Raw genomic sequence first — 22,776 nt, 5'->3', positions numbered from 1 at the left:
CAGGTCATTGGGTCACGAGGTCAGGACTGAGTTCACAGGAAAGACAGCATGGCGGTGAGTGCGAGATAATGTCAGCTTACCACTCACTCACCACTCACTCACCACTCACCTCACCACTCACCACTTACCCCACCACTCACCACTCACCTCACCCCACCACTCACCACTCACTCACCACTCACCCCACCACTCACCACTCACCACTCACCCCACCACTCACCACGCCCCACCACTCACCACCACTCACCACTCACCTCACCCCAACACTCACCACTCACCACGCCCCACCACTCACCTCGTCACACCCCATCACTCACCACACCTCCCCACACTACACCTCACCACTCTTCACCACACCACACCTCACCACACACACCTCACCACCCCTCACCTGCTCGTGGCTCAGACGGTGCTGGACTTCGAGGACTTCGACGCGGAGAGCGACGCCAAAGCCCTGAGGAAGGCGATGAAGGGGTTCGGTGAGGAGACCCTCACCACCCTCACTCACCACCCTCACTCACCACCACAGCCTCACTCACCACTACAGCCTCACCACTACAGCCTCACCACTACAGCCTCACTCACCACCACAGCCTCACTCACCACTACACCCTCACTCACTACTACAGCCTCACCACTACAGCCTCACCACTACAGCCTCACTCACCACTACACCCTCACTCACTACTACAGCCTCACCACTACAGCCTCACCACTACAGCCTCACTCACCACTACACCCTCACTCACTACTACAGCCTCACCACTACAGCCTCACCACTACAGCCTCACTCACCACTACACCCTCACTCACCACTACAGCCTCACCACCACAGCCTCACTCACCACTACAGCCTCACTCACCACTACACCCTCACCACTACAGCCTCACTCACCACCACAGTCTCACTCACCACCACAGCCTCACTCACCACTACAGCCTCACTCACCCCCACAGCCTCACTCACCACTACAGCCTCACCACTACAGCCTCACCACTACAGCCTCACTCACCACCACAGCCTCACTCACCACCACAGCCTCACTCACCACTACAGCCTCACTCACCACTACACCCTCACCACTACAGCCTCACTCACCACCACAGCCTCACTCACCACCACAGCCTCACTCACCACCACAGCCTCACTCACCACTACAGCCTCACTCACCCCCACAGCCTCACTCACCACTACAGCCTCACCACTACAGCCTCACCACTACAGCCTCACTCACCACCACAGCCTCACTCACCACCACAGCCTCACTCACCACTACAGCCTCACTCACCACTACAGCCTCACTCACCACCACAGCCTCACTCACCACTACAGCCTCACTCACCACCACAGCCTCACTCACCACTACAGCCTCACTCACCACTACAGCCTCACTCACCACTACAGCCTCACTCACCACCACAGCCTCACTCACCACTACAGCCTCACTCACACTACAGCCTCACCACTACAGCCTCACTCACCACTACTACAGCCTCATTCACTACTACAGCCTCACTCACCACTACAGCCTCACTCACCACTACAGCCTCACCACTACAGCCTCACTCACCACTACAGCCTCCCTCACTACTACAGCCTCACTCACCACCACAGCCTCACTCACCACTACACCCTCACTCACTACTACAGCCTCACCACCACAGCCTCACTCACCACTACACCCTCACTCACCACTACAGCCTCACCACCACAGCCTCACTCACCACTACACCCTCACTCACCACTACAGCCTCACTCACCACCACAGCCTCACTCACCACTACAGCCTCACCACTACAGCCTCACTCACCACTACAGCCTCACTCACCACTACAGCCTCACCACTACAGCCTCACTCACCACTACAGCCTCACTCACCCCCACAGCCTCGCTCACCACTGCAGCCTCACTCACCACTACAGCCTCACTCACCACCACAGCCTCACTCACCACTACAGCCTCACCACTACAGCCTCACTCACCACTACAGCCTCACTCACCCCCACAGCCTCACTCACCACTACACCCTCACCACTACAGCCTCACTCACCACTACACCCTCACCACTACAGTCTCACTCACCACTACAGCCTCACTCACCACTACAGCCTCACTCACCACTACAGCCTCACCACTACAGCCTCACTCACCACTACAGCCTCACCACTACACCCTCACCACCACAGCCTCACTCACCACTACAGCCTCACTCACCACTACAGCCTCACCACTACAGCCTCACCACCACAGCCTCACTCACCACTACAGCCTCACTCACCACTACAGCCTCACCACTACAGCCTCATCACTACAGCCTCACTCACCACCACAGCCTCACTCACCACTATACCCTCACCACTACAGCCTCACCACTACAGCCTCACCACTACAGCCTCACTCACCACCACAGCCTCACTCACCACTACACCCTCACTCACTACTACAGCCTCACCACTACAGCCTCACCACTACAGCCTCACTCACCACTACACCCTCACTCACTACTACAGCCTCACCACTACAGCCTCACCACTACAGCCTCACTCACCACTACACCCTCACTCACTACTACAGCCTCACCACTACAGCCTCACCACTACAGCCTCACTCACCACTACACCCTCACTCACCCCCACAGCCTCACTCACCCCCACAGCCTCACTCACCCCCACAGCCTCACTCACCACTACAGCCTCACTCACCACTACAGCCTCACTCACCACTACAGCCTCACTCACCACCACAGCCTCACTCACCACTACAGCCTCACCACCACAGCCTCACTCACCACCACAGCCTCACTCACCACCACAGCCTCACTCACCACTACAGCCTCACTCACCACCACAGCCTCACTCACCACCACAGCCTCACTCACCACTACAGCCTCACTCACCAACTACAGCCTCACTCACCACTACAGCCTCACTCACCACCACAGCCTCACTCACCACCACAGCCTCACTCACCACTACAGCCTCACTCACCACCACAGCCTCACTCACCACTACAGCCTCACTCACCACCACAGCCTCACTCACCACCACAGCCTCACTCACCACCACAGCCTCACTCACCACTACAGCCTCACTCACCACCACAGCCTCACTCACCACTACAGCCTCACTCACCACCACAGCCTCACTCACCACTACAGCCTCACTCACCACTACAGCCTCACTCACCACCACAGCCTCACTCACCACCACAGCCTCACTCACCACCACAGCCTCACTCACCACCACAGCCTCACCACTACAGCCTCACCACTACAGCCTCACTCACCCCCACAGCCTCACTCACCACTACAGCCTCACTAACCCCCACAGCCTCACTCACCACTACAGCCTCACTCACCACTACAGCCTCACTCACCACTACAGCCTCACTCACCACCACAGCCTCACTCACCACCACAGCCTCACTCACCACTACAGCCTCACTCACCACTACAGCCTCACTCACCACTACAGCCTCACCACTACAGCCTCACCACCACAGCCTCACTCACCACTACAGCCTCACTCACCACTACAGCCTCACTCACCACCACAGCCTCACTCACCACCACAGCCTCACTCACCACTACAGCCTCACTCACCACTACAGCCTCACTCACCACTACAGCCTCACCACTACAGCCTCACCACTACAGCCTCACCACCACAGCCTCACTCACCACCACAGCCTCACTCACCACCACAGCCTCACTCACCACCACAGCCTCACTCACCACTACAGCCTCACTCACCACTACAGCCTCACTCACCCCCACAGCCTCACTCACCACTACACCCTCACTCACCACTACAGCCTCACTCACCACTACAGCCTCACTCACCACCACAGCCTCACTCACCACCACAGCCTCACTCACCACTATAGCCTCACTCACCACTACAGCCTCACTCACCACCACAGCCTCACTCACCACCACAGCCTCACTCACCACCACAGCCTCATTCACCACCACAGCCTCACCACTACAGCCTCACCACTACAGCCTCACTCACCCCCACAGCCTCACTCACCACTACAGCCTCACTAACCCCCACAGCCTCACTCACCACTACAGCCTCACTCACCACTACAGCCTCACTCACCACTACAGCCTCACTCACCACCACAGCCTCACTCACCACCACAGCCTCACTCACCACTACAGCCTCACTCACCACTACAGCCTCACTCACCACTACAGCCTCACTCACCACTACAGCCTCACCACTACAGCCTCACCACTACAGCCTCACCACCACAGCCTCACTCACCACTACAGCCTCACTCACCACTACAGCCTCACTCACCACCACAGCCTCACTCACCACCACAGCCTCACTCACCACTACAGCCTCACTCACCACTACAGCCTCACTCACCACTACAGCCTCACCACTACAGCCTCACCACTACAGCCTCACCACCACAGCCTCACTCACCACCACAGCCTCACTCACCACTACAGCCTCACTCACCACTACAGCCTCACTCACCCCCACAGCCTCACTCACCACTACACCCTCACTCACCACCACAGCCTCACTCACCACTACAGCCTCACTCACCACCACAGCCTCACTCACCACTACAGCCTCACTCACCACTACAGCCTCACCACTACAGCTTCACCACCACTATAGCCTCACCACTGCAGCCTCACTCACCACTACACCCTCACTCACTACTACACCCTCACTCACCACTACACCCTCACTCACCACTACACCCTCACTCACTACTACAGCCTCACCACTACAGCCTCACTCACCACTACAGCCTCACCACTACAGCCTCACCACTACAGCCTTACCACTACAGCCTTACCACTACAGCCTCACTCACCACTACACCCTCACTCACCATTACAGCCTCACCACTCCACCCTCACTCACCACTACAGCCTCACTCACCACTACAGCCTCACCACTCCACCCTCACTCACCACTATAGCCTCACTCACCACTACAGCCTCACCAGCCTCACCACTACACCCTCACTCACCACTACAGCCTCACTCACCACTACAGCCTCACCACTACAGCCTCACTCACCACTACAGCCTCACTCACCACCACAGCCTCACTCACCACTACAGCCTCACTCACCGCTACAGCCTCACTCACCACTACATCCTCACCACTATAACCTCACCACTACAGCCTCACTCACCACTACAGCCTCACCACCACAGCCTCACCACTACACCCTCACTCACCACTACACCCTCACTCACCCCCACAGCCTCACTCACCACTACAGCCTCGCCACTACAGCCTCACTCACCACTACAGCCTCACTCACCACTACACCCTCACCACTACAGCCTCACCACTACAGCCTCACCACTACAGCCTCACTCACCACCACAGCCTCACTCACCACTACACCCTCACCACTACAGCCTCACCACTACATGCCTCACTCACCACTACACCCTCACCACCACAGCCTCACTCACCACTACACCCTCACCACCACAGCCTCACCACTACAGCCTCACCGCACCCACTCTACACTCACACAACACCCTACACCTACACTACACCCCACACCCTCAACACTCAACACCACACTCCACTCACAATACCCCTTGACCCCACCCCGTGCCCCCCCACCCCGTTCCCCCCCGCACCCCGTGCCCCCCACCCCCCCCAGGCACGGACGAGCAGGCGATCATCGACGTCGTCACGCACCGCTCCAACGCCCAGCGGCAGCAGGTGGCGGTGGCGTTCAAGACGCTCTTCGGCAAGGTGAGGGGGGAGGGGGCAGGGGGGAAGGGGGTGGGGAGGAGGGAGAAAGGGGGGGAAGGAGGAGGGGTAAGGGGGAGCAGGGGGAAGGTGGAGGGGAGGAGGGGGGAGGGGAGGAGGGGGGAGGGGTAAGGGGGGTGGGGAGGAGGGGGAAGGGGGAGAGGGAGGAGGGGGAGCGGGGGGAAGGGGTCAGGGGGGAGGGGAGGAGGGGGGAAAAGGGGGTGGGTGGTGGGGAGGAGGGGGGGGGGAGCGGGGGGAAGGGGGAGGGGTGAGGGTGAGAATGATCGAGGTGAGGAAGTTGAATGAATGTGGGGGCGAGGTAGGGAGTGGGGTGAGCTGGGTGAGGTAGGGAGTGGGGTGAGGGTGAGGTAGGGAGTGGGGTGAGCTGGGTGAGGGGTGAATGTAGTGAGGGGGAGTGGGGTGAGGGGAGGGTTGGAGTGCGGGGTGGGTGAGTGTTAGTAGGGTGAGCATGGTGAAGGGTGAGTGGGGGGGTGAGTGGGGTGAGGGTTAGTGGTGCAAGGGGGGTGAGCGGCGAAAGGGTGAGCACGGTGAGGGGTGAAGATGAGGGGTGAGTTGGGTGAGGATGGGTATGGTGAGCAGTGAGTGGGTGAGTGTTAGTAGGGCGAGCAGGGTGAGTGAGGTGAGGGTGTGCGGGGTGAGGCGTTATCGTGGTGGTGAGTGAGATGAGGTGTCAGAGTGAAGAGGTGAGGCGTGAGGGTGAGCAGGGTGAGGGGGTGAAGGATGTGGGGGGTGAGGAGAACGAGGGTGCTATCAGCATTCGTGAATCCATCTGTGTGGGGCGTTGAGTGGTGATGTCCCCTCGTGTTTTTTCGAGGTTCCTGGGTTCCCGAGTTCGATTCCCGCTCACAACCAACATGACTGACGATTATCTGGACCCGGTCCTGGGTCTCTATCTGGTACATAGTGTAAACATCATCACTGGGTCTGTCCCCGTGACCTCCTGCACCTAGCCCGGCACATCAGTCAACCAACAGCACCTGGGTCTGTCCCCGTGATCTCGTGCACCTAGCCTGGCACAGCAGTCAACCAACAACACCTGGGTCTGTCCCCGTGACCTCTTGCACCGAGTCTGGCACAGCAGTCAACCAATAGCATCTGGGTCTGTCACAGTGACCTCCTGCACCTAGCCTGGCACATCAGTCAACCAAGAGCACCTGGGTCTGTCCCCGTGACCTCCTGCACCTAGCCTGGCACAGCAGTCAACCAACAGCACCTGGGTCTGTCCAGTGACCTCCTGCACCTAGCCTGGCACAGCAGTCAACTAATAACACCTGGGTCTGTCCCAGTGACCTCCTGCACCTAGCCTGGCACATCAGTCAACCAATAGCACCTGGTTCTGTCCCAGTGACCTACTGCACCTAGCCTGGCACAGCTGTCAACCAATAGCACCTGGGTCTGTCCCAGTGACCTGCACCTAGCCTGGCACAGCAGTCAACCCATAGCATCTGGGTCTGTCCCGTGACCTCCTGCACCTAGCCTGGCACAGCAGTCAACCCATAGAATCTGGGTCTGTCCCAGTGACCTCCTGCACCTAGCCTGGCACAGCAGTCAACCAATAGCATTTGGGTCTGTCCCGTGACCTCATGCACCTAGCCTGACACAGCAGTCAACCCATAGCATCTGGGTCTGTCCCAGTGACCTCCTGCACCTAGCCTGGCACAGCAGTCAACCAATAGCACCTGGGTCTGTCCCAGTGACCTCTTGCACCTAGCCTGGCACAGCAGACAATCAACAGCACCTTGGTCTGTCCCCGTGACCTCCTGCACCTAGCCTGGCACAGCAGACAACCAATAGCACCTGCTGGGTCTGTCCAGTGACCTCCTGCACCTAGCCTGGCACACCAGTCAACCAATAGCACCTGGGTCTGTCCCGTGACCTCATGCACCTAGCCTGGCACAGCAGTCAAACAACAGCACCTGGGTCTGTCCCAGTGACCTCCTGCACCTAGCCTGGCACATCAGTCAACCAATAGCACCTGGGTCTGTCTCCGTGACCTCCCGCGAGCCTCGCTGACCTCACTTAACGGCCTCGGAGTGCACCTAGCCTGGCACAGGCTCCGCGGTTGACCCCCCCCCACCCCCACGACCCACCCACTTGTTGCGACACCCAGGACCTGCTGTCTGACCTCAAGTCGGAGCTCTCCGGCTGGTTCGAGACGCTGGTCGTGGCGCTGTTCGACCCCCCGCTCGTCTACGCTGCCAAGCAACTCAAGGGGGCCATGCGGGTGAGTTGGGGTGGGGGGTGGGGGGAGCTAGTGGGGAGACAAAGGCGGCCGGGCGTGGAGCTGGCCACCCACCGCCTCGTGTGTCGTTTCCGGCCTTTCGTAGGTGCTCGCTAACAGCACTTGCCCCGACAGCCTGTGAAGGCTACACGGGGGATCTTTGTCTTTGTTGGTGAGTGGGGAGCGGCAGCGACCCGGGTTCGATTCCCGCTCACGGCCAACACCGGCGACGATTATCTGAACCGGTCCTGGGCCTCCCCTAGGTCGACTCGGCCTCAAATGAGTACCTGGTGCGGTGCGTAAAACATCGCCACCGGGGAGACAAAGGCGGCCGGGCGTGGTGCTGGCCACCGACCCACTTGGGGCGCCGTTCCTGCCTTCACAGGTGCTGCTCGCGAACAGCACTTGCCCCACCAGTCTGTGAAGGCTACACGGGGGACCTTTGTCTTTGTCTTTGTGCGCGTGTGTAGGCGGCTGCCTTGGATGATGAGACAGGCGAGGGGGGGCTCTGGGAAGGGGCTGAGGTGGGGAGGGGAGTGTGGTGTGTTGGGAGGGGGGGGGCGTGTGTGTGTGTTTGTGTACTCACTGTGTGTACGTGTGTGTATGTGTGTGTGCGTGTGTGCGTGCGTATGTGCACGTGTGTGTCTGTGCGTGAACGTGTGTGTACGTGTGTGTATGTGTGTGCGTGTGTGTGTACATGTGTGTCTGTGCGTGAACGTGTGTGTACGTGTGTATGTGTGTGTGGGCGCGTGTGTGTGCGTGTGTGTGCATGCTGTGTGTGCACGTGTGTGTCTGTATGTGCATAAACGTGTGTGTCTGTATGTGCGCGCACGTGTGTGCGCGTGTGTGTGCACCTGTTTGTCTGTGTGTGTGCGTGCACGTGTGTGCACGTGTGTGTTTATGTGTGTATGTGCGTGTACGTGTGTGTCTGTGCGTGCGTGTACGTGTGTGTCTGTGCGTACGTGCACGTGTGTGTCTGTGTGTGCGTGCACGTGTGTGCACGTGTGTGTCTATGTGTGCGTGCATGTGTGTGTCTGTGTGTGTCTGTCTCTGTGTGTGCGTGCACGTGTATGTGCGTGTGCGTGCGTGCACGCAGGGAGCTGGCACGGATGAGAAGTGTCTCATTGAGATCCTGGCCTCGAGGAACAACGCGGAGATGTTGGAGCTCTGTGCCGCTTATCAGCGAGGTGAGCACCACCTGTGCCAGGCTAGGTGCACCACCTGTGCCAGGCTAGGTGCAGCAGGTCACGGGACGTAGCTAGATGCTATTGCTGAACTGAGATGACTGGTAGATGCACCACCTGTGCCAGGCTAGGTGTAGCAGGTCACGGAACGTAGCCAGGTGCTATTGCTGAACTGAGACGACTGGTAAATGCACCACCTGTGCCAGGCTAGGTGCACCACCTGTGCCAGGCTAGGTGCAGCAGGTCACGGGACATAGCCAGGTGCTATTGGTGAACTGCGTTGACTGGTAGATGCACCACCTATGTACCCTACTGTGCTAACTGTCTGCGCTTTATCTGCCCGGCGCTCCGCTCGTTGTTGTGAGCGTTGCTACTGCCCAGTAGTAGCAGCGTTCTCCACGAGCCTCCTTCTCCACAGAGGCCGATCTTGTCACCGCTGGTACCGGTCACTGTCAAGTCCGCTTGGCTCCACGTCTCTTCCTGTAGCACATCAGCTACATCTCTTCTCCGGCACGTGCCGCGCCCGTTTAGCTGCCCCCTCTATCCGCGCCAAACGGAAGCTGCTTCGGCATGCGGTGTCTGGGCACGCGAGCTGCACCACCCAGCAGCCTCGCCTGCCGGAGGAGCTCGCCCATGACGGGGGCTGGGTCCAGATGTTTCGGCGATCTGCGAGCCCCGAAACCCAGAGGCACGCGGTAACCAACACGCGTCTCGTCTAACCTTGTCCTGCGTGTCGGGCACGTCCAGAGTACGGCTCGTCCCTGGAGGAAGACATCATGGGAGAAACATCCGGACTCTTCCAGCGAGTCCTGGTCTCCCTACTCACGGTAAGCTGACATCAGGAGAGGGATGCAGAGCCGGAAGCCCTGAGATCAAATTGGCTCGAATCCGGGTTTCAGTCACAACCACCGAGACTCACGTCGTGGTCGATAGACTCACCACACAAAGACCCATAGACTCACACAGAGAACCATAGACTCACACAGAGACCCATAGACTCACACAGAGACCCATAGACTCACACAGAGAACCATAGACTCACACAGAGACCCATAGACTCACACAGAGACCCATAGACTCGCACAGAGACCCATAGACTCGCACAGAGACCCATAGACTCACACAGAGACCCATAGACTCACACAGAGAACCATAGACTCACACAGAGACCCATAGACTCGCACAGAGTCCCATAGACTCACACAGAGACCCATAGACTCACACAGAGACCCATAGACTCACACAGAGACCCATAGACTCGCACAGAGTCCCATAGACTCACACAGAGACCCATAGACTCACACAGAGACCCATAGACTCACACAGAGACCCATAGACTCACACAGAGACCCATAGACTCACACAGAGAACCATAGACTCACACAGAGAACCATAGACTCACACAGAGAACCATAGACTCGCACAGAGACCCATAGACTCACACAGAGAACCATAGACTCACACAGAGAACCATAGACTCACACAGAGACCCATAGACTCACACAGAGACCCATAGACTCACACAGAGACCCATAGACTCACACAGAGCCCCATAGACTCACACAGAGACCCATAGACTCGCACAGAGACCCATAGACTCATACAGAGACCCATAGACTCACACAGTGACCCATAGACTCACACAGAGAACCATAGACTCACACAAAGACCCATAGACTCGCACAGAGACCCATAGACTCACACAGAGACCCATAGACTCAAACAGAGACCCATAGACTTACTCAGAGAGCCATAGACTCACACAGAGACCCATAGACTCACACAGAGACCCATAGACTCGCACAGAGACCCATAGACTCACACAGAGACCCATAGACTCACATAGCATGCACGTGTGTGTGCTTACGCGTGGTGTATGGAGTAAACTGCGTCTATTTCGTTCACCCCGCCCCACCACCGCTGAGTTATTCTTTAACAAGTACAAGTTTGACCGTCGTACATTGTGTCACTCCATCGTGAACCCCCCAATTCCCTGCCACGCTTCATCGCTTATGTCATCGTTCACGTACAAAATGACGCTCAAGATTTGGGGGGGGGGGGGGGGGGGTGGGTGAGCCACAGAGCCGCAGGCTCCGACCCCCGGCTCCAGCCTCTGGATCGTGCGATGCCGATGATGACTTCTCTCTCACGGGGTGGGGGGCTCCTGCGGACGGGGGGGGCAGGTGACGGTCACCAGCAGCACGCGACGCGACTCGCCGCCCTCAGAGGGCACGGGGTCGATGCCGTCTCCCGGCTTGGCGAGTTTCTTAGAGCCCCTCCCCCCCTCCCCCCATTGTAAATGGGTTCAACCACCACCACCACCACCGCTCGTGGTGGTGGTGGTGGTGGGGGGTAAACTGCCACCTCTCCCACCTCTCCCCCGAGGCGTTGCTGGCTCGGCGCGGAAGAGTAGGCCGAGTACGCACGCCACAGCGGCCTCTCGTGCAGCGACGTCTTGAGTGACCACTTGCGGGGCTGCGCCTTGAGCCTGCGAGGGAGGATGACGATGACGACGATTATGATGATGACGATGACGACGATGACGATCATGATGACGACGATGATGATGACGACGATGATGACCACGATGATGATGATGACGATGACGACGATCATGACGATGATGACGATGATGATGACGATGATGATGATGACGATGATAATGACGACGATGATGATGACGACGATGATGACGACGATCATGATGATGACGAGGATGATGACGATGATAATGACGAGGATGACGATGATGATGACGATGATGATGATGATGACGATGATGGTGACGATGAGGATGACGATGATTGTGATGATGATGACGGTGACGATGTGAATCGCAGGCGAACAGAGACGAGGGGGGCGACGTGGACGAGGAACTCGCAAGCCAAGACGCAGAGGTCGGTCATCATCGGCTACCATCATCAGTAGCAGCATCATCATCACCATCATCATCACCATCAGCATCAGCATGAGCATCATCACAAGCATCATCATCATCACTATCATCATCACCATCATCACCATCATCATCACCATCATCATCACCATCATCATCACCATCATCAGCATCATCAGCAGCACATCCACTTGACGATTGAAGCCCCGTGCCCGAATGACCCCGTGACCCTGGCAGGGCCTGTACCTGGCCGGGGAGGACAAACTGGGGACGGACGAGTCAACGTTCATCATGATCCTGTGCTCACGCAGCCACGCACACCTCAAGAGAGGTGACACACACACACACACCCCGCTACCACACGCCCCCACGACCCCCCCCCTCCTCCCCCACAACCCCTCCCCCACGACCCCTCCCCTCCCCCACGACCCCCCCCTCCCTCCTCCCCCCCAACCCCTCCCCCACGACCCCTCCTTCTGTAACCCCTCCCCTCTCCCCCATGTCCCCGTGCCCCCCACCCCGCCTCCTCCTCCTCGTGTCTCAGTGTTTGAGATCTACAAGGACGTGGCTGGCAAGTCGGTCATTGAGAGCATCCGCAGCGAGACCTCCGGGGACTTTGAGGACGTCCTCCTTGCCATCGGTACGGTATTGGGGTCAGTGCGTGGGGGTCGGTGTGTAGGGGCAGGTGTATAGGGGGTTCAGGGGTATAGGGGTGCAGGGTAGGTGCCGGGTGGATCGTTACATCATCGCTGGATCATGAGAGGTGGTAGCGGCTTGGGGAGGCCTTCAGCCAGCAGTGGATCGACCATGGTGACGATGACGATTGGGGAAGAGTGTGAATCACGTGTCTCCCTCCCCCCCTCTCTACCCCTGTCCCCCTATCTCCCTCCCCTCCCCTCCCTCTCCCCTCCCTCCCCCTCTCCCCTATCTCCCTCCCTCTCTCCCCCTGTCCCCCTATATCCGTCTCTCCCCCTCCCCCTCTCACAGTGAAGTGCATTCTGGACAAGCCGGCCTTCTTTGCGGAGCGCCTCTACAAGGCCATGAAGGTGAGGGGCGCGTGGGCAGCGCATCACTTGGCGGCTGGAGGGGAGTTCAGGGCTTGCGTGTGCTCTTGATGTGGTGTGCCGGGAGGTGGGAGGGGGGGGGACTTTCCCGGCCGCTGGTAAACTGCAGGGCCCCACGGTGGCTAGGAGATGTTAACTACCTCGCCTGGTATGCAGGAGGTCGTGGGATCGATCCCAACCCTGACACCTGCTGCTGTATATTTGGAGTTTGGGTCTCTCACATCATCATCATCATCACGGTGGCTAGGAGATGTTAAATACCTCGCTTGGTGTACAGGAGGTCGTGGGATCGATCCCCACCCTGACACCTATTGCAAATCTGGAGTTTGCGTGTCTCTCTCTCTCCCCGTGGTCGCGTGGATTTTCCTCCGGGTCCTGCGGGTTTTTCCCCCTCCAGATTTAGACTCAACGTCGCCACGCGTTTAAGAATATTTTGCCGCTGTACATTTCCACGCGATGAGCCCCACGTCGTTGAGCCGTCGTCTGTGACAGCCGAGTAGCTTCTGACGGACAGCTGCTCAGCTCGGTGGGCCTCACCTGGTGAAATCAAAAGATAGTGGCAGATGAGTGTAATCAGATTCGTACAGCAGCAGCGTGGCCTTAGTGCTTGCTGCTCTAACCCCCCCAGGGGTGAGGGGCAGTGGAGGGTCGGGCATCGTGTCGCTGTGTGTGACCCCGGCCTGGGGCGTCGCATCGTCCTCATCACCGTCATCCGGAGAGTGCGTCAGAGTGTGGTGGCACCACTAATCCGCTGTGTGGTGTGCGTGCCGTGCATGGCGGTGCATGCATGGCGTGCGGTGTGCGTTGTACATGGCGGTGTGGTGGGAATGGTATGGTTGGGGTGGTTTGGGTGGCGTGCGCGGTGTGTTGTGCGTGGGGTGTGGGGTGCATGGGGTGGGGTTGTGTGGTGTGCATGGTGTGCGGTGTGCGGTGTGTTGGGTGCGTGGGGTGGTATTTCGTGTGTTCAGGACGTAAGTGGATTCCAACCATGGCCACGTCAATTATAACCACACTCATCTCCCCGGGACAGCCTCGCTGAGTCTCAGGGCTCATGTTCAGGAGGGTCGTGTCAACTGTTTCCCCGTCGTGGACAATCCGAGTACATTTTAACACGTGGTCCGTGACGTCACGGGGTCTTTAACGTCCGCTGTGAGTGAAGCACACGGGCTGTGTGACTTTGGTAGGTCACGATTAACGCACTTCGTGGTATTAACCAGGCCGGCCGCGGTTGAACCGCGAACCTCTGCAACCAGCGGGCGAACGCGCTACCGCCCGGCCATTATGTCACCGCTTGGGTCAAGGCTCACGGTCAGGGTTAGGGTTCGGGGTCACGTTTGGTTTTGGAGTTGGGGCCAAATTGGGGGTTAATGTCTGGGTCAGGGTCACAATTTTCATTTGGCGTGAGAGTGTGTGCATAGCAAGTGTGTCTGTGTGTGTCTGTGTGTGGCTGTGTGTGTGTCTGTGTCTGTGCGTGTGTGTCTGTGCGTGTGTGTCTGTGTGTGTATGTGCATATGTGTCCATGTATGCGTGGCTTGTGTGTGCGTGCCTGTGGGTGTGGCTCTGTGTGGCTGTGTGCGTGTGTGGCTGTGGTATGGATGGTGTGGTGTGCGGTGTACATTGTGGGGTGGTGTACATGGTGTGGGTGGTGTGGTTTGGATGGGTGTATGGTGTGATATGCGTGGTCTGTATGTGGTGGGGTGTGTGGTGTGCATGGTGTGGGGTGCATGGTGTGGTGTCCATGGTGTGGGGTGTGTGGTGTGCATGGTGTGGGGTGCATGGTGTGGTGTCCATGGTGTGGTGTGCATGGTGTGGTGTGGTGTGTGTGATGTGTATGGTGTGGTGTGCATGGTGTGGGGTGCATGGTGTGGTGTCCATGGTGTGGTGTGCATGGTGTGGTGTGCATGGTGTGGTGTGGGGTGTGTGGTGTGTATGGTGTGGTGTGTATGGTGTGGGGTGCATGGTGTGGTGTGCATGGTGTGGTCTGTTTGGCGTGGTGTGGGGTGTGTGGTGTTCATTCGGCGTGGCGTGTGGGTGCATGGTGTGATATGCATGGTGTGCGGTGTGTGCGGTGTGTGGGGTGGTATTTCGTGTGTTCAGGACGTAAGTGGATTCCAATGATTACCACTTCAAATATGAAAACCACCCACAATAGATGTTTTTGGGTGAGATCGCGTAAATATATAAATGCGTCGTTAAAATCTGCCACCACCTGACACAGCCAACTAGTAAGGGTTGTTACGTAAACAGAACGTGGCCAATTCGTCACTATTACAGCACTAACCGGGTTTTAACGACACATTTATATATTTACGTGATCTAACCTGAAAGACCTCTATTATGGATGATATTGGTCGCGAAAGCCTAACGTGCTAAACTATTATAACCACGCTCATCTCCCCGGGACAGCCTCACTGAGTCCCAAGGCTCTTGTTCAGGAGGGTCGTGCCAACTTGTTTCCGGTCGCAGACATCCGAGTACATTTTAACACGTGGTCCGTGACGTCACGGGGTCTTTAACGTCCGCTGTGAGTGAAGCACACGGGCTGTGTGGCTTTGGTAGGTGACGATTAACGCACTCCGCGGTATTAACCAGGGCGGCCGCACGGGTTCGAACCGCGAACCTCTGCAACGAGCGGGCGAATGCGCTACCGCCCGGCCATTATGTCACCGCTTGGGTCAAGGGTCACGGTCAGGGTTAGGGTTCGGGGTCACGTTTGGGTTTGGAGTTGGGGGCCAATTGAGGCCTAATGTCTGGGTCAGAGTCACAATTTGCATTTTGCGTGAGCTTGTGTGTACAGCAAGTGTGTATGTGTGTGTGTGTCTGTGTGTGTGTGTGGCTACGTGTGTATGTATGTGTGTGGCTATGTGTGTGTGTGGCTGTGTGTGTGGCTTTGTGTGTGTGGGGCTGTGTGTGTGGCTTTGTGTGTGTGTGGCTACGTGTGTGTGGCTATGTGTGTGTGTGACTGTGGGTGTGGCTGTGTGTGTTGCTATGTGTGTGTGTGGCTGTGTGTGCGTGGCTGTGTGTGTGTGGCTGTGTGTGTGGCGGCGTGTGTGGCGGCGTGTGTGTGTGTGTGGTTGTCTGTGTGTGGCTTTGTGTGTGTGTGTGGTTGTCTGTGTGTGGCTTTGTGTGTGTGTGTGGCTGTGTGTGTGTGGCTATGTGTGTGTGTGTGGTTGTGTGTGTGTGGCTTTGTGTGTGTGTGTGGTTGTGTGTGTGTCGCTTTGTGTGTGTGTGGGTATGTGTGTGTGGCTTTGTGTGTGTGTGTGTGGTTGTGTGTGTGTGGTGTTGTGTGTGGCGGCGTGTGTGTGTGGCTATGTGTGTGTGTGTGGCTGTGTGTGTGGCTGTGTGTGTGGCGGTGTGTGTGTGTGTGTGGCTGTGTGTCTGTGTGTGTGTGTGGCTGTGTGTGTGTGTGGCTATGTGTGTGTGTGTGGCTGTGTGTGTGTGTGGCTGCATGGTTGTTCTGGCAGGGCCTGGGCACGGACGACGCGACCCTGGTCCGGGTCATGGTGTCGCGGTGCGAGGTCGACATGCTGGACATCCGCTTCGAGTTCAAGCGCTTCTTCGGAGAGACGCTGTACTCCTTCATCAAGGTAGCAGACTCACGCAGAGACCCACAGACACCCATAGACACCCACAGACTCCCACAGAGACCCACAGTCATAGACACCCTCCGACTCAATTCATAGAGAACTCGGTAATCTATCCGTGACGACCCCGAGTCGTGTGAAGTGCGGTCGCGAACCCTGACCGCATCGCGCGTCTTCAGGTGCGCTTCCGCGGCCGTCTGGAACGCTCTCTTCCTTGCGATGTTAGAAAGCCACCGGGAGCTGTTCGCGCTTTAAAATCATCATCATCATCATCTCGATTTGACAAACCCATTTCTTCCGAACCGCTTTTTGCTGCGTCTCGTTTGTTATCCTCCCAAAGGCACCTCCGATTAGCGCGTTTGGCCACGTACGGTGCGAACGAAGTTTAGCATAACGTACCGCAGCACAGGCAGCACGTGACACGCCATGCCCTGACACACACACACACATAGCCACACACACAACCACACACCCGCACACACACACAGAGACACACACACACACAGCCACACACACACACAGAGACACACACACACACACAGCCACACACACACACAGCCACACACACAGCCACACACACACACAAAGCCACACACACAGCCACACACACATAGCCACACACACAACCACACACCCGCACACACACAGAGACACACACACATACACACACACATACACACTTGCTGTACACACAAGCTCACGCCAAATGCAAATTGTGACCCAGACATTAGCCCTCAATTGGCCCCCAACTCCAAAGTCAAACGTGACCCCGAACCCTAACCCTGACCGTGACCCTTGACCCAAGCGGTGACATAATGGCCGGGCGGTAGCGCGCTCGCCCGCTGGTTACAGAGGTTCGCGGTTCGAACCTGCGCGGCCGCCCTGGTTAATACCGCGGAGTGCGTTAATCGTAACCTACCAAAGCCACACAGCCCGTGTGCTTCACTCACAGTGGACGTTAAAGACCCCTTGACGTCACGGACCACGTGTTAAAATGTACTCGGATTGTCCACGACGGGAAAACAGTTGGCACGACCCTCCTGAACATGAGCCTTGGGACTCAGTGAGGCTGTCCCGGGGAGATGAGCGTGGTTATAATAACACTGGTCAACACACTTTTTCTGGCATAAGGTATTCCAACGGTTTCAAGGTAATTTTGGGGTCATCAGTTTTTGTCTATCACATCAGGTTTTTGACATATCAAATATTGCATTTTCAATAAAAACTGCAGAAGAAAAATATAAAATAAATGTGGATATCTACATAAAATGATATTACAAACACACTTTCCTAAAAATACAGCACCATATTTTAACACTAAAGCAGTCACTGACTCGCAACAACCTGCAATCATAAGTGACAGAATTAATTTCGGGTAAAATCAATGAAAATGGGGTATGCCGATAGCATAAAAAATTAACCCGTAAAAACAAAGTTTTTCACTATAAATCCTTTATATGCGTGGCGGCTCGAGTCCTCTCGTCCTCTGGCTTGAGATGGCTGCCACCTATGGGTCAGATGATTGCCTGCCACCATTAAGCAATTGGTAATTAAATATAATTAATTTTTTCCTAAACAGTGTAAAATTTTTGAGAAATATTTTCACGAAAATTAATTGTCACGCACAACGAGTCTGTGTGCAAAATGTCAGCTCGATTGGATCACGGGAAGTGGGTTAAAAAACGACCGAAAGATTTGCACGGTCGTAAGCGCGCAAGCGCGCAAGCGAACTTAATATAAAAGATTTAAAAATGAGATGTGATAGAGCAAATCTGAGATCAGATTTGGAATCGGCACCCTGAAATTAGTCTAGAACAGCTGCAAAAGTGCAGGCCATAAAAAAATGTTTTTGTTGTTGTTGACCAGTGAGTGTACTTGGAGTGGCCGTGGTTGGAATTTCACTTGCGTCTCAACAGGGCGACACATCGGGCGACTACAAGCGGGCGCTCATCCAGCTGTGCGGAGGCGATGACTGAGCGATCGAGGAGGGTGGGGGACAGCGGTGGAAGAAATCCGTGGAAGTCACCTCCTCCCCCCACCCCCAACCCCTCCACTTCAGAATCAGAATCTGTATTTAGACTGGAGGAATCTGACGATCCCGCGGATTTCAACGAGGGAAGACGAGGAAAGGCAGCCGCAGCGAAGGGAGAAATCCGCGGAAGTTCGTCCGCACCCACCTCGGGCGGGAGGAACTGCCGCGGATTTCTACGAGAGGCGGGTGCTGAAAATATAAAAGTAAAAAATCCGCGGAAGCTCCTCTCGCTACCACTATTTTTTTTAGTACTTCACTGTACTTAAATTGGCTCACACAGAGAACTATAGACTCACACAGAGACCCATAGACGTAGAGACCCATAGACTCACACAGAGACCCATAGACTAACACAGAGACCCATAGACTCACACAGAGACCCATAGACTCACACAGAGACCCATAGACTCACACAGAGACCCATAGACTCACACAGAGACCCATAGACGTAGAGACCCATAGACTCGCACAGAGACCCATAGACTCACACAGAGCCCCATAGGCTCACACAGAGACACCCATAGACTCACACAGAGAGCCATAGACTCACACAGAGACACCCATAGACTCACACAGAGAGCCATAGACTCCCACAGAGATCCATAGACTCACACAGAGACCCATAGACTCACACAGAGACCCATAGACTCCCACAGAGATCCATAGACTCACACAGAGACCCATAGACTCACACAGAGATCCATAGACTCACGTATAGACCCATAGACTCACACAGAGACCCATAGACTCACACAGAGACCCATTGACTCACGTAGAGACCCATAGACTCACACAGAGACCCATAGACTCACACAGAGCCCCATAGGCTCACACAGAGACCATAGACTCACACAGAGACCCATAGACTCACACAGAGAACCATAGACTCACACAGAGATCCATAGACTCACGTAGAGACCCATAGACTCACACAGAGGCCCATAGACTCACTCAGAGACCCATAGACTCACACAGAGACCCATAGACTCACACAGAGACCAATAGACTATACACACAGAGACCCATAGACTCAACACAGACACCCATATACTCACACAGAGACCCATAGACTCCCACAGAGATCCATAGACTCACACAGAGACCCATAGACTCACACAGAGACCCATAGACTCACACAGAGATCCATAGACTCACGTATAGACCCATAGACTCACACAGAGACCCATAGACTCACACAGAGACCCATTGACTCACGTAGAGACCCATAGACTCACACAGAGACCCATAGACTCACACAGAGCCCCATAGACTCACACAGAGACCATAGACTCACACAGAGACCCATAGACTCACACAGAGAACCATAGACTCACACAGAGATCCATAGACTCACGTAGAGACCCATAGACTCACACAGAGACCCATAGACTCACACAGAGAACCATAGACTCACGTAGAGACCCATTGACTCACACAGAGACCCATAGACTCGCACAGAGACCCATAGACTCACGTAGAGACCCATAGACTCACACAGAGACCCATAGACTCACACAGAGACCCATAGACTCACACGGAGACCCATAGACTCACACAGAGACCCATAGACTCACTCAGAGACCCATAGACTCACACAGAGACCCATAGACTCACACAGAGACCAATAGACTATACACACAGAGACCCATAGACTCACACAGATACCCACAGACTCACACAGAGACCCACAGACTCACACAGAGACCCATAGACTCACACAGATACCCATAGACTCACGTAGAGACTCATAGACTCGCGTAGAGACCCATAGACTCCCACAGAGACCCATAGACTCGCATAGAGTCTATGAGTCTATGAGTCACTGTGTGAGTCTATGAGTCACTGTGTGAGTCTATGAGTCACTGTGTGAGTCTGTGGGTCTCTACGAGTCGACAAGATCCCGGCTGAATCTCGGCGTCTCCCACCTCTGGATGCTGCAAGTCCTCGTGTTCATTTTTAGCATTCGAGTGTCTTCTGTGCGTCCCGTGGGGAAACGCGAGTCCGTCTGGGGGGGGGGGGGGGTATCGGGTGCTGCCGCAGATTTCCAACATTGCTCAGCGGTGAGGTCTTGGCTGTCCCTCAGTACGCGTGTCCTGGGTCATCCGTAATCCGCGGAAGTTCCCGACATCCCGTTCCGTTGACAGCCCACCGCCTCGTCGTGGTGGCCGGAAAGGGGTAAAGGCGCAGCCCTGCAATTGCTCGCTCACTCCGGCTGTGGCGATTACGCCGCGGGGTGGACAAAGGCGCTGGGGAGGGTGCGGGGTGATTTTGAAAACTTGCTCCCATTCAGCTGCCATACTCCGAAGCAATCATCAGCCACCAGCATTGACCAGCGTGGTGAAGTATGGTCAAATAACCCCCCCACCCTTCCCCACAACGACCTGCACAGCGTGCGGAGGGCCCTAATCTAGCAGTGGAGCGGTACTGAAAGTTCGGGCGGATTTAAGGGTGAGAGTGGTGGAGCTTCCGCGGATTTCTAATTTTTGATGCCATAAGCTGTGAAAATGCAGCCGTCTTTGTCTTCCTTTTGTTGTGCAAGTACAGGAACTTCATACATTTCCCGGGTGAGATTGGAGCTGACATCATACAACCATCGCAACCATCACGATTACTCTCACATCACACAACCATGACGCATCAACAGCATCGCTATAACCATCACTTCCAATCACCACCACTGCGACTAACGCCATCAACACCAGATTTGAAGCTTTCGTGACTGCAAGGATTCATATTCTTAGGTTTTTTCGGTAAAGTCACGTAGGTAAAATGTTTTAATTAATAAAAGTAAAATAAAAATAAAATAAAAATCACGACGTTTGAAGACGAAAGCTTGTGTTGCCTCCGAAACGTGGTTTTTTAAATTTTATTTTTTATTTTACTTTTATTAATGTTTTAACCTACGTGACTTTACCGAAAAAACCTAAGAATACCATCAACACCACCACCACAGTACTACAAATCCACCATCACTAACACCATCACTTTGGACACCATCACCACCGATAACCTCACTAGCTCTTTAGTTTGTAGTAATAATACTACTCACAAAGTGTCAACAATAGCAGTGTTAATGACGATATTCACGATGATGATGAAGATGATGATTAGGACTTTTAATTTCTCACGGAATATTGTCCGGGTCCCCCCCACTCACCCCCCACCACTACCCTATAAGTGGGGAGTGGGGGGGGGTATATTCCAGAGCTCAGCCCCGGACAGCTCCGTGTGCAATGAAGCCCCGATGCCAAGCGGTTTGTCTTTGCCTGCGACGCATGCCTGACCGACTGTAACATCTGGAACGCGTGACCCGATTAAACGACTCTGCTTAATCGTCAGCACCGCCGCCGAGTATCTCATTTCAGCCAGCTTCACAAAGATAAAAAAGACAAAGATCCCCCGTACAGCCTTCACAGACTGTAGGGGCAAGTGCCGTTAGCAAGCACCTATGAAGGCCGGCACGGCACACGAGGGGGTGGGTGACCAACACCACGCCCGGCCGCCTTTGTCTCCCTAGCGGCGATGTTTACACACTGCACCAGGTACTCATTTGAGGCTGAGTCGACCTAGGGGAGGCCCAGGACCGGTTCAGATAATCGTCACTGGTGTTGGCCGTGAGCGGGAATCGAACCCGGGTCGCCAGGTTTGTAGCGCAGGGTAGCGCTAACCGCTACACCACCGCTCCCCACACACAGGCGCACACACACAGGCACACACACACCCAGACAAAGATCCATTGGGGTCGTATCGTCTAGGATGGAAGGCTCGCTGCTGCTGCAGGCAGGAGGAGGAGGTCACGGGACTGACCCGCGGTGCCACGCGGGGTTGACCGACTGACTCCGCTCACAAGAATCGCGCCGAGGAATCCCATCGCCCCCCCTGGAGATTCCCCCCCCCCCCCCCCGGGTTGCACGCTTGTGGTTTCTTTTGCCCGGTCGCGAATGACTGCAATGATGATTGCAGAGGCAGTTGTTTTGCAGAGAGTACAACACACACAGCACATAGGGATCCACCTCCCCCCCACCC

At 55.8% G+C, this 22,776-nt stretch overlaps 1 protein-coding gene across 1 annotated transcript; it reads left to right on the top strand.

The window, feature by feature from the left end:
* Window positions 1-3: 3 nt before the first annotated feature.
* Window positions 4-22,088, top strand: LOC133342663 (annexin A4-like). The gene is made up of 12 exons (XM_061551977.1): window positions 4-54; window positions 407-479; window positions 5,657-5,751; window positions 7,880-7,993; window positions 9,087-9,177; window positions 9,922-10,001; window positions 12,015-12,071; window positions 12,308-12,401; window positions 12,615-12,710; window positions 13,058-13,116; window positions 16,599-16,721; window positions 18,635-22,088. The coding sequence occupies exons 1-12, from the start codon at window positions 49-51 to the stop codon at window positions 18,692-18,694; spliced, it is 948 nt and encodes a 315-aa protein (XP_061407961.1). The 5' UTR covers window positions 4-48; the 3' UTR covers window positions 18,695-22,088.
* Window positions 22,089-22,776: the final 688 nt, after the last annotated feature.

Source organism: Lethenteron reissneri, chromosome 2, assembly GCF_015708825.2.
Source record: "Lethenteron reissneri isolate LAM-NWPU_2019-01 chromosome 2, ASM1570882v1, whole genome shotgun sequence".
In the NCBI taxonomy this organism is placed as follows: Eukaryota; Metazoa; Chordata; class Hyperoartia; order Petromyzontiformes; family Petromyzontidae; genus Lethenteron; species Lethenteron reissneri.
Note: the sequence above shows the minus strand (reverse complement) of the source record. Positions and strands in the feature narration are given on the sequence as shown.